The sequence below is a fragment of the Orcinus orca genome, chromosome 8 (genome assembly GCF_937001465.1).
Source record: "Orcinus orca chromosome 8, mOrcOrc1.1, whole genome shotgun sequence".
In the NCBI taxonomy this organism is placed as follows: domain Eukaryota; kingdom Metazoa; phylum Chordata; class Mammalia; order Artiodactyla; family Delphinidae; genus Orcinus; species Orcinus orca.
Window position 1 is genome coordinate 96862053 of NC_064566.1, and position 12679 is coordinate 96874731.

The 12679-nt window shown below is 40.3% G+C and overlaps 1 protein-coding gene across 5 annotated transcripts in view; it reads left to right on the forward strand.

The window, feature by feature from the left end:
• ARHGEF12 (Rho guanine nucleotide exchange factor 12) overlaps positions 1-11926 on the forward strand; it is a 145204-nt gene extending 133278 nt beyond the window's left edge. For all 5 annotated transcript variants that reach the window (XM_033407322.2, XM_033407321.2, XM_033407319.2 and 2 more), the window contains 8 exons: positions 839-926; positions 1410-1496; positions 1636-1715; positions 2011-2247; positions 4393-4863; positions 5759-6075; positions 7197-7266; positions 7807-11926. In XM_033407322.2, the coding sequence (XP_033263213.1) occupies positions 839-926; positions 1410-1496; positions 1636-1715; positions 2011-2247; positions 4393-4863; positions 5759-6075; positions 7197-7266; positions 7807-7817 (1361 nt within the window). In that variant the 3' untranslated portion in view covers positions 7818-11926. The remainder of the gene's footprint in view (positions 1-838; positions 927-1409; positions 1497-1635; positions 1716-2010; positions 2248-4392; positions 4864-5758; positions 6076-7196; positions 7267-7806) is intronic.
• The last annotated feature ends 753 nt before the right edge of the window (positions 11927-12679 follow it).

Genomic DNA, 12679 nt, shown 5'->3' on the forward strand with positions numbered 1-12679 from the left:
AATGACGCTAACCTCCAGGTTCATCGTAACATTGCATAAGATACTCAGTGTCGTTGAAGTAGCACAGCTGGCGTAGAGTTTTGTTCCTTTTCTATTCTTATACAGATTAAATGAAATTTATTTACTGCTTAGAACGTGAATACCCCAAAATTATTGAGGATGCTTAGATTCTCTGAATAATTTTCTGCATTTTAAAATTTTCTGCATATTACTTTTATCTTTATGTCATGTTCAAATCATTGATGACACTAGTGAAGACAATGAATTGGAGGTAATCCCGTTGAAAAGGTTTCATTTTTTGATATGGTGGGGAAAAGGCAATAACTGAAGAAGTAGGTGTGGTTTAGGTTTTTAAAAATCAGTTTCAGTTAGGAAGTTACATATTAACTGTACTAATAAGGAGATCCCTTTTAAAACTTGTTAGTTCCATAGTGGTAAGATAAATTTATGACCTCTTTCCTCCAACACCCACTGAATGTTACTGACTAACTGTTTAGCAAAAGGGCAATTCTGAATAAATTCAAAAAGAGCAATAGTGTTTATAGTTCAGTAATTTAGATACATTGACACTTGTTTTTAATAAATTACTGTGGAATTAGTGCTAGCTTTTATAATCTTTGTTTTATTAAAGTATATTGTATATAGTTTAACATACAATAATTTGCACAAATTTTAAGTTATAGTTTGATGAGTTTTACAAAGTGAATGTGTGTTTACAAAGTGATCAGGTGTAACCTTTACCTAGATTAAGATGCAGAATAATACCAGGACCCTAGAAACATCTCTCCCAGTCTCTGTGGGTCATATTGTTAGAGTAATTTTTGTCTTGTTTTCCCAGATAACAAAGCTTTATTCGTCATCTCCATGTCTGACAATGGAGCCCAAATTTATGAACTGGTGGCACAGACAGTTTCTGAAAAGACTGTGTATGTACTGGATATAGCTACCTTGCTCTAATATGTTTTATTATCCTGAATATAATATTCCACAATTTAACTGCTTTTGTTAAAGGACTTTGAAAACCAAAAACTATGTGGAAACAAGTACTTCCTCTGTATTCTTTGAGAGGTGTTCTTCTAAGAATGTGTTCCTTTTTAGCTGGATCTCTCTTATTTTGGTTCTATCCTATTGAAAGTATCTTTCCTAAAGAAAAAATTCTCAGAAGCTTCAAGTGAAGTTTTTTTCATGGGTAGTGTATCCATAACATTGTGAGGTTTTCTAATCTCTACTTAATAGTATGTCACCAAAATAAAGCTATTCTCTGGCAGAAATAGTGTTTTTTGACTGTTGGTTTGATTCGGTTTCTGGTATGGTTTGTTAGTTTTTATTTTTGCTTTCTGAGTGTATTTAAAGTGTGTTTCTTTTTCCTTTCCCTCCTGTGTTTTGTATTCTTTTCAAACTCCCTGCAGCTGGCAGGACCTAATCTGTCGGATGGCTGCATCAGTGAAGGAGCAGTCCACAAAGCCAATTCCACTGCCACAGTCACCACCTTGCGAGTGAGTGTGCCTTTGCTTCCGAGTAGGAACGACTTTGTCGTTTTGGTCAGAGAAAGAATGGACAATTATAAACATTTTATTGCACTGATGTTTAGGCACCTCATGAAGCTGAAAGATTTTTTTTTTTTCCCTTCCATAGAGGAGACAATGATGAAGAAGAACCTCCAAAATTAAAAGTGGAACATCATGGCATTTCAGTCACTGGTCTGCAGAGTCCAGGTAAACTGATCTGTTAAATTAACCTGGAAGAATGGAGTCTACCTATTACTCAATAAAATGTGAAGAAACGTTAACTCTTTTGGTTTATGCAGGACCTGGCATCAGCTATTCACTTTAACAAAATTTGCTTGTGCGCCTTCTGCGTATCATTATCACACTGCACTGAGTGCCATGTATTTTACTTAGCAGACAATCTCTGTAGCTCATGCGGTTATTTTTTTCCAAATATTTCCTGAATGCTTCACGTTAAAAGTTTTGTTAAGATACGTTCTGCTTTTTCTGTTCCATTGAACAGACAGAGATTTGGGATTAGAGTCTCCTTTAATGTCGTCAAAACCTCAATCTCATTCACTGGATACCTCTGGGAAATCGGAGGTGGATGATGACCTCTTTGTGGCTGAGAGACAGTTTGCAAAGGAGCAGCATGCAGATGGAACCCTAAAGGAAGTTGGAGTCAATTATCAAATCACAGTCCCAGATCCACACTTGCCTGTCTCAGAAGAACGGTGGGCGTTGGATGCACTAAGGAATTGTAAGTTTTATTCGTAAGTTAATACAGATACTTATTAAGCACCAGAGTTTTATAATGTACCATGAATTTTCCCTTCAAGAATTTTACAGTCTAGCTGGGAAGATGAGACAAAACTTCCCCTCACCTTCTTAAGTAAAAAAAATTATAGGATGTCAAAATTGATCTGGTTGGCGTGACCAGAGGAGGGAGGCATTAGAAAACAAGAGAGAGGTGATTATTGCCTTGAAGAATGGGTAAAATTCAGATAGGTATTTAGCGGAATATATAGAAGTCAGTCAGACAAGAAAAATGGTAGGACCAACTAGGACCAAAACACAGAGGCAAAAACTCTGAGGGTGTTCCGAGAGCAGCGGGTAGGGCAGCTGGCCTGGGGCAGACCGCACAAGCTGAAGGAGTCATGGGGGACAAGGTTAGAAAGGTGGAGGACGCGTTGTTGAGCCCAGCTGTTGTGGACCTTGAAGAGCAGGTTGAGTCCTCCAGACTTGAAGGGTGGCAGGCTGCAGGGTTTTGAGGACCTCTTCAGGCTACAGATATTCTTCTGTTTTCTTGTGGAGATTGTAGTATTCTTCACCACGACCCATCCTTCTCGCACACACACTCGCACACGCATGCACACGCACACACACACACGAATGGGTGGTCCTTGCCACTTGGTTAGCCACCCACTCCCTCTCCAGCCTGGTTGAGAACCACTGCTACAAGTGGGAGTGGATCACATGTCTCAGGTGTATTGGAGGTGGGAAAAAGGCTGAGAATGATTGCTTTAGCTGCAGAGAAAGAACCATGTGAAGTTGCTAAGCTAGGGTGTATGACTAATGGAAAAAGATTACTCTGGCTGAGATCTGCGAAAGGATTTGAATGGGAATAGAGTTGGAGTGGTCTGGGCTTGAGGCTAAAAGGGTTTGGGCTAGAATGGTGTTAGAAGAATAAAAATAAAGTGAGAAACCAACAGATACTTAAAACAATTGGCTTCTTTGGCTGTGAGGGCAAAGGTAAGGGACTATTTAGAGAAAATTTCAGTATTTTTGTCAGAAATAAAAATTAGAAAAGAACCACCACTGCTACACTTTCTTTTTTCCTTCTTTTCTTTGCCATAGGTTATGGGCTTAATTTTAAAACATGTTGAGATTATGGTAATGAATGGCAAGCCATTTAAGAGGAAGGATGAGCAGGAAGTTGAGAGTTTTAAGACTGGAATTTTGGAGGAGGTCAGGGAGAGAGATGGATCTGAGTGTCAAAGCCATAAGTATTCATAGCGTCTCTCAGGAAGTGACTGCAGAGCAAAAAGAAGGAGGGTCAAAGACCCAAACCTATGTGGAAACTTTATTTAAAGAGACAGAAGACAGAAATTAAGGCCGAGTTGAAAGTACGGAATTGGTCAAGTTCTTTAAAACCTAATTTATTCTAGACTCATAGAGTTAACAGTGGTAATGATTTCTGATGGTTCCACTAACATTGTCCCAGTGTCCCTCTCATTGGGTGAGTGACCTCACAGCACGCACTTGTCCGTTTAAAATTAAATCCATTCTATATTCAACAACCAAAGGAAGCTGTGGTACTAGTGAGGTCATTTTAAAAAACTAATAAATATTTCCTTATCCTTTGAAATTATGCATGCTACCAAACATGGAATTAAATTTGCAGGGCAGTTTTATTTTCTTCTTCACCATTTAAGGAGATTCTTTGGGTTATTATAGATGATAAAGTAAATGTTCTCTGTGTCTAATAAAATTAGAAAAAAATAATGCCTATGTAGATAGTGTCTGCTTCTGGAAAAAGCAGAACTTTCAGGTTCTTTTGTCTAGATTAACACGGCTTTTCAACATCCTTTTAAGAAGTACCTTTGCGGTATTATTCCAGTTAATATGGTAGAAAATGTGGAGGTAGGCATATAGGAGAATAATAAGAGAATTCCCACTGAGAATTCTTAAATTTTTTTAAAGACAAGTTTGATGTTAAATTTTCTCTAGATGGTGTTTTATTTCATTTCTCAAAAAATGACTGTATGAAATTAATATTTTTGCCTGCATGTTACTAAAAAGGTACTTACTTTCAGAGAACTGATCATTCCTCTAATTTAATTCTGTCAGTTTGAGGTTATAGTTGTGAATGCGTGTGCTTTTCCCCCCTTCCTAAATCTTTTAGTGGGTTTGTTGAAGCAGTTGCTGGTACAACAGCTGGGTTTGACTGAGAAGAGCACTCAGGAAGACTGGCCGCATTTCCCGAGATGCAGGACAGCCTCTCTGGGGGCGCAGGCAGACAGTGGAACCCAGAAGCCTGGCAATATTAAGGCCTATCATCCTTGTGAAGGACAGATGCCCTTTAGAACTGGAACTGGTGACATTTCAACTTGTTACAGTCCACGGACTTCAACTGAATCTTCTGCTCCACGGGATTCAGTGGTACTGGCATTCCAAGATAGCCAGGCAAGTAACATTTTAGTAATGGACCACATGATTATGACCCCAGAGATGCCTCCCGCAGAGCCAGAAGGGGGTCTTGATGAGAGTGGAGAGCACTTTTTTGATGCCCATGAAGCACATAGTGATGATAATCCATCAGAAGGTGATGGAGCAGTTAAAAAGGAAGAGAAGGATGTTAATTTGCGCATCTCAGGCAAGTTCCTTTCACATTTAAACTTTGATTTCAATCATTGTTATTTGTGCTATGTGCTGAAATGGATGTCGCTCGGGTATCCAAGCATTCTCTCATGTGTGTGTATGTGTGTGTGTGTGTGTGTGTGTGTGTGTGTGTGTGTGTGTAGTATCTGTTCTTTCATGCAATAAATAAATACTGAATCTACCCTATGCCACACCCTGTCCTAGGTGCTGGGAGATATAGCATGGAATAAAACACGGAAAAATCCACCATTGTCATGATGCTTAAGCACTGCTTGGGGAAAGAGTAACTAACTGTAAATGAGTTAACAAATAAATAGATGTCAGATAGTAAGAATTAGGAGGAAAAATAAGTCAGACTGAGGGGCAGAGGGTAATGGGGGCAGACAAGGTGATCAGGGAAGAAGGCCTCTCAGGAGGTAGCATGGGAGCAGAGACCCAAGGGAAGTGAAGAAGAAGCCATGTGGGTACCTGGAAGTAGAGTGTTCCAGCAGAGAAGAATAGCGCACAGGCTGTGAGGCAGGAGCAGGCGTTCTGTGGTTAAAGAGTGCAGGGTGAGGGAGACAGTGGTGGGAGATGAAGCAAGGCAGGTGTTTGGCAGGGAGGGTGGTGGCAAGATCATGTAGGGACTCGGTAGTTTTCAGCATTTCACTTTTAAAATGCTAACGAATATGAAGTTATTCAGAAATTACCAAGAAAGTTTGCTAAGTTTACCTTTAACCTGATGTAAGAAAATTCTGAGGTACTTAAAACTTAACCTGGGAATTTGGGAATTAATGGCCTTTCCCCTTCTCTAATAACTTTTAAAGTTGTCAGCAAATCACCCCATGTCTGTTTTCTGATGTGATGGTGGCAGCACTAATCTCATCCAACTGTTCTGTCTCTATCGATAGGAACCTGTTTGATCCTTGATGGCTATGAAACAGTGCAGGAGAGCTCCACGGATGAGGAGATTGCTTCCTCTCTTCCCCCGCAGCCCGCGACAGGCATCCCCTCTATGGACTCTACCCGCCGGCAGCAGCGTTCTCCCCAGAATGCTCATTCTGATGGGGCAGTTTCACCTTTCACCCCAGAATTCCTGGTCCAGCAGCGCTGGGGAGCTATGGAGGATTCCTGTCTTGAGATCCGGAGTCCCTCCTCTTGTGCAGATTCACAAAGCCAGATCATGGAGTACATTCGTAAGATAGAGGCTGACCTTGAACACTTAAAGGTACCTCAGACTTCAACATCCTTAGGACTCGGATATAAAAAACACATTTAACAGAGAGGAAGTGTAGAATGATTAACAGGTTGTTGTCAGTAACCTTGCTCAGGGTCTAGATTTGTATGTTTTCTTTGACGATTGTCTGTGAATAGACCTGGATGGAAAACTGAGATCAGCATTTTTTAATCTGATCACAAGAACAGAAACAATTGTAGCTCTGTAAACTGTGTGTTTGTATGGGTTTCTAAGTTTAAGAACCTAAATATATTTGGGATGATTGGCTGGCCTCCATGAGAAGATGTGGGCAGTAAGCTGAGATAGGTGGGGTTTGTGTAGTTAGGAATCTAGGCTGGGAAATGCTTTAACTTGCCATAACCTATTAATTATCTGTGAATTGTTAGGTGATGTTGGTAGTTTCCCAGGTGCTGTGACAGATAGAAATTGTCTCCAGTGGCTCCTGTAATTTAAAGGCCTGCCTATGAGTGGGAGTTCTGTAAATTGATAATTGAAGATGTCGCTGCATAAGCCACCATTGCAAAACTGACCTGTGTGGTCATTTCTGACAACAGGACTTTATAAGTTTGCCATCAGTAGGCACAGCTGGTAGAGCCCAAATGTTTGTCATGACATCATTTAGTAGAGGTTTCAGGGACCAGAGTTTAAAGTGTCCTTAGCCTCTCAGCTAAAGACTGGTCTCCCTTACTTTTTCTTTTAACTTCATGTGGTAGGTTTTCCCTTCTTCATATGGTTATATGTAGGGTCACCCTGTGGCTGATGGATTCTAAAAGGCCACTGAGGGCACATTGGCTCTAATTTAGTTCATGCCGCATGTGGGACCATTTTCAGGGTGACTCCGGGCGGGGAGCGGGGGCGGTGGGATAATCACCTCTACCGGTTGCCCTCTCCTCTACTTTCTTCTATATGGGAACATTTTAAGTTATTCACTCAAGAGAGGAACAGGTAAAAGGAATGAAATTTACTTTTTTCGCCTACTAACAAAATTTTTAATGATGTTAATGTTGAAATTTGGAAGCATGTCCCTATAATATAAAAAAGCCTTCTTTCCTATTTTCAAAATAAATTTTTCATGATGTTCAAATGAAAAACCTATGGGTTTTATTTTACAGAAGGTGGAGGAAAGTTACAGCATTCTTTGCCAAAGGCTGGCTGGATCAGCCCTCACAGACAAGCACTCAGGTATGTGAAAACTGTGGATTTCAGACTCAAGAATCATCCTGCCTGAACAGTGCATTGAATGAAATGATTTATTATTCTTTCAAGTGGAAACCTTCTGAGATTCCATTTCTTCTCTGTCTTAGAAAAACTGCCTGTTTCCAAACATCATATATCAAGCAGAGGCCGCTGTCTGCTGACTCAGCTCAGTCCCCACGCCACCCTCCTTCTGTCTTTCTTCACCTTTGCAAAAGCAGAAGGCAGAGCTGTGGTGGGCCCAGGAAACTGAGGCTCCCTAGTGGTGGAGGCAGGTCCCCCTCAGGTCTTGCTGTGCTTTTGTGTCTCCCCTGACGGCGAAAGCAGTGTCCCCCTGTGGCTACCGACGGATCTGTGTTCAGTGCAGCCATTTGTACTCATTCGCTTTCATGCTTTTGGATGAGGCTATTCTGATCCAGAAACAAAGGTGTTAACAGTGTCCACGCATTTCAAATATATTCCCTAAGTGTTCATTTTAATTCGTTCTTTCTTCCTAATTTGATCTCCTCATCTCCTTGTTCTTCCCAGATAAAAGTTAGAGCCGCGTGTCCTGGAGGTGACTGCAGGTTGTTGGATTTGAGCATCGGCCTTGTATCACCACGTCCTGGCTCCAGTGTGGACGCAGAGAGAGTGTGTGACAGAGGATCTGCCTGCGAACACCCTGGGGTAGCCACGCCCCAGGGGCCCGGAGCGGGACTGGTTCTTCACAGCCTGGCAGCTGCACTAGTCTGTCAGTGAGGGGACGTCCGTTCTCTCACTCTGCTCTCCTCACTATCAGAAATGCATTTTGATTCAGAACAAAAACCAAATGTATAGAGCTTTGGGTGTAGAATATGAAATTTTACTTAGACTTAAGACAAAGAGAAAATCAGATGTATTTATTTGACTTCATTCCGTATTTGAAAGCACATTTTAATTTTTATTTTGCCATGTTTTGTTTTAACTGAGTAGTGAGAGTTTTAGCCCTTTGTACTTAGTACACCCAAGCATCGATTGCTCCCGAAGCAAAGAGTTCAGTATGGGGTATTAGGAGGTGGGGTAGAGAGGTGAAGAGCAGGACGGGGTAAGCAGGGCAGGGGGAAGCATGTGGCCTCCACCAAACTGTATCCCGTGCCCTCTGCTATCCAGTAGGCTGCTTGTCTGAGGGTCACCTCAAAAGCGTAGTCTGCTGGGACTCCTGAGTGCAGAGGACTTGAGCTCTGTGCTCCCAGGTAGGGCTTCCTCCCACCCGAGGCAAGCACCTCTTCTTGTAGCTGGGATCCACTCCCAATGAACAGGAATCCTCAATGTACTAAAGAGCAGGCACTTGAAAATGGGTGTATTTTCTTCTATTGTCTCCTTTTCTGTTGAGGGTTGGGATTTGGGAGGGAGAGGAAAGCAAATTTTATTTTCTTGACTATAAGTTTGTTATTCTTGGTATTGTTTCATTTTTATAATTATACATTAGACTTTGGCACTTGTGTAAAATTACCCCTGCAGATTGAGCAGGAAGTAAAAACAAGCAAACGGCGATGCTTCAGGTGGTGGCAGGGGTGGGGGTCGCTGAAGGAAGGTGGGGTGGGAGCGGGTGAGAGTCTGGGAAGGTTGTGTAACTGAATCACTACTGAGTTGAACAATGGCTTTCATTAGCCACGGGTACTGCTGATTATAAGGCCAGTAACATTTTAGTACCTGGAGGTTTGACTCTAATTTTTGCACTGATGGTGCCAAAGGGCTCTTTGAGTTAAAAAGAGAGCCGAGAGTGGAGCGGAGAAAGCTGTGGTGGAGAAGACAGAGCTGCTCCAACCAGCTCCAGAAGCACTTCCTCTGACTTCACTGCTGGAGCCTTTTCCACACTGGTGCATGACTGACCTTAAAAATTGCAGACCAGAACATACACTGGATACTGCAGGCAAGGCATTGGTAACTGCCTGCTCTAGAATGAATAGTAGTACTGGCAGCACCCTCCAGAGGATAAATGTTTCAGAACTGTAACTTGAGAACTCCTTCAGTTCTGGTGGCTTTCTGTGGTTTTCTTTGTGCATCAGGTATGTATGTTTTGGAGTATTTTTGCCAACTAAAACTAAATCATTTGTCAAATATGAAAATTCTGTTAGTATGCAAGGAGTTCATCCACTGCTCATATCTTTCAGTAGTGCCCTCGGAACTCTGTGGGTAGTTAGGATGTAATTTTACTCTTCCTTGCCATCCCCCCACCCTCTGCCCAAATATATATATATATATATAAAATATATATATATTGTATATTATATATAATATATATTTTATATATATATATATATATATATATATATATATATATATAAATTTCCCCTCATCACAAGTGGTAAGGATTCCCAACTACTTTTATAAACACCACTACAACTTAACAAGCTCATCTACGTCCAGATTCCTGTTTCCGTTTTTCCAAAACTGATCTGTGTTTTTAAGTAGACCAACTTGGATTGTTGGACCTCATCTATAAATTAGAATTTTATTTTGAGTTGTAGCCCAAGTATAAATTAAATCAAAATGGGATTAAAATTTTTAGAAGCAGAGGCTAATATATAAGTAAAGCTTGGGACTTGAACTTTCTGTATCTCTTAAGAGAAGCAAGTAAAAACCAAATGGTTACATTGTGCTGCTGGAAATAATGTAGTCACTCCCAACTAAAAGAATTGCACCTGTAGTTACTTGACACTAATACCATCTGTGGACAGTTAATCAGGAGAATGGTAAATACAAATAGAACTTTCATCTTAACTTCAGACGCTACAGGGTAATTGCATAATTCTCTAGCACTCATTCCTTTAAAGAAGCTTTGTAGGTTAGCAGAGTTTTGGTTTCTCTTCTAGCTCAGCCAGTCCCTTGTCCTTAGCAACTATTTGCTTTTCTTTTTCCTGAAGTTTAACCTCTCCTTGGAACAAAAACAGGGCTAACTGGAAAAATATTTTGACCATAGCTCTAGTACTTCCAAATAAATTCATATCCAGATTGTCAAACAAAGCCCCCAAATGAAGTCTAATTCTGAAACGATTCCACAATTTTGAGTGTTCTTTTTATCTTACCAACCTAACTTCTTCCCTTCTTCTCATGCTGGCCTCCCACACCCTCTATTTTCTTTTGGCCATTATAAATCACATCCATTCGACTTTGATACTCTACCTGCCTTTCAGAATGATGGAATTAGGTATTCACCCTGTCTTTGAGTGAGGCTGGTTACCATCGAAGCCATTTTCTCAAAGTTACGTGACCAGAAGTTGGAATCTACTTCCATACGGAAAGATCCAAGGGTGGTAGACAAAGCAACCTTCCCGGAGCAGGAGAGCTGGGTTTGAGCTCTATTGTAGTGACCTGCCGTGACCCTGTGCTCTCTCATGTGGCCCTAATGGCTCCTTTGCTATTAAGTGGCAAATTACATTTGGAGTGTCTCCTTCCTTTTCAGAGAACAGAATTAATCAAGGCAAATCAACAAACCCCCAGAGTGCTGTAATTTAAAGTCATGATCACTGCCCTAGAAACGATATATTTGGCATACTTTAAAATCAGCTAACTTGGACTGCTTGAGTTGTCTTGGCTATTAGGACCTAAACGGTTACTATTATATTATGCTGCACAGAAGGTATATTTTATAAGCTTTTTGGCTTTCTGTTCCCTAAAACAACTCTAACAGCTGTTAGAAAGGATGAGTCCCTCTGAAGTTTTTTTGTTAATGTGTTTATGGAAGCGGGTGGGGAGCTAGTGTGATAGTAGAGGAGAAGAGCCCATTTTTTCCTTAGTTTCAAAGCTAAAGAAAATACTTATGCTTCCTGTGAGTTGTCTTTCACTCACATACTTTTCTTTTCGTTCTGATATTGTTAGATTTGGTGTATCATGTGGAGAGTCTGTATTTCAAACTGGAAGCTGTCTTCTTTGAAGGTGGTGTGTGATGTTATTTTGAGCTACTAGAGCTTTGGTCAATATTTCCTTCCCTATATGTCACGGGGGGCACCGTTCAGAACTGTGTACAGAAGACCTCGAACAGAAAATTAGCAGGAACTTGCAGTCAGCTTTCTGCTGGCTAGCTTTTTTGCCCCCAGTATTACAATTTTTGTTTTGTAAATCATGTCTTTGCTGACTTTTCTACCCCTTTTCAAAGTGATCTGAAAAATTGTTTTTTCCTCAAGAAAAAAGTTCCTTTGCCTCATTCTTCCCCACTGGTACTGATGGTTTTGAAAATAAATTGGTAGGAAAAAATTGTACCTCCTAGAAGGAAGCCCTGTCCACCATTTCCAGGTGCCAATGGCTAAGCAGACGTACTGCAAACATAACTGTAATGCACACTGTGGGTTATTCTTAGTCAGCCTCTTCCTGCTAGAACATTTTATTTTCCTTGTTCACCATACAATCATGTACTCTTTAACAGAAATTACTTTTAAAGAAATCTGGAACTATCTTAAAAAAAAAACTTTATTAATAATCATGTATTTTTACTGATCACATTTTGAAATGCCTAAAAGACTTTATTGATCTAATTATCCAGATGTACCTTTGTAAAATAGCTCTTTTATGAATTAGCTGATAAGGCTGTATGTTTCTGGAACAAAATATTGGTCATCTAAAAACTCTGTTTTCTGGGGTCTGGGAAAATAGAAAATGAGAGTTCAAATATTAAATATGCTTAAAGGAACCAAGTATGTGACTTTTTATTTATATTCCTCTTGATTTGTCTTATACAAGTTATATTAGAAAAGTTTTAGCACCAAGGAGGCCTTAAGTGATCTTACTGGCAGTGACTGTCAGATATCTTCCTGCTTGTTAGAGCATCTTTACTAGTGAGACCAGCGAGTTAATCTCCGTAATACATAGACTTCCATGAGGACGCTCACAGCTGGAATTGCCCCAGCATCTGGGGCAGCTTTGTTGTTGTTTTTCTAACAGCTTTATTGGGATATAGTTCACGTAACATACAATTTACTCATTTAAAATGTACAATGCAATGATTTTTTTTATATATTACATTATTTTTTTAATGATGGTATAATATATATAACAGAATTTTTAAGTGTCCTTTAGTGGGATAAATGGGGCAGCTTTTATGGCTCACTGAAATATAACTTTGGTTTAATGCTACCCTACATGAAATAAGACATCTTTATTACCTTTCTTATCCTCAATGTTGGACTTCCTAGACTACCAACATTTCTGTGCTTTTATGGATCCCATTCCAACTCTCCCATTTCAAAACCTTGAGTTTGGGGCTTTTTTGTATGTTGGTTTTGACAGAGGTATACTTTGATTTATTCTTGGGATAATAGTTTAGTTTCCAGTCATTCAGCAGGGCGTTTGGCTGATAGAGCTAATAAGGATAATAAAAAATGCTTAGGGGGAGTTCCCAGGTTGCCTAGTGGTTAGGATTCTGGGCTTTCACTGGGGTGGCCAG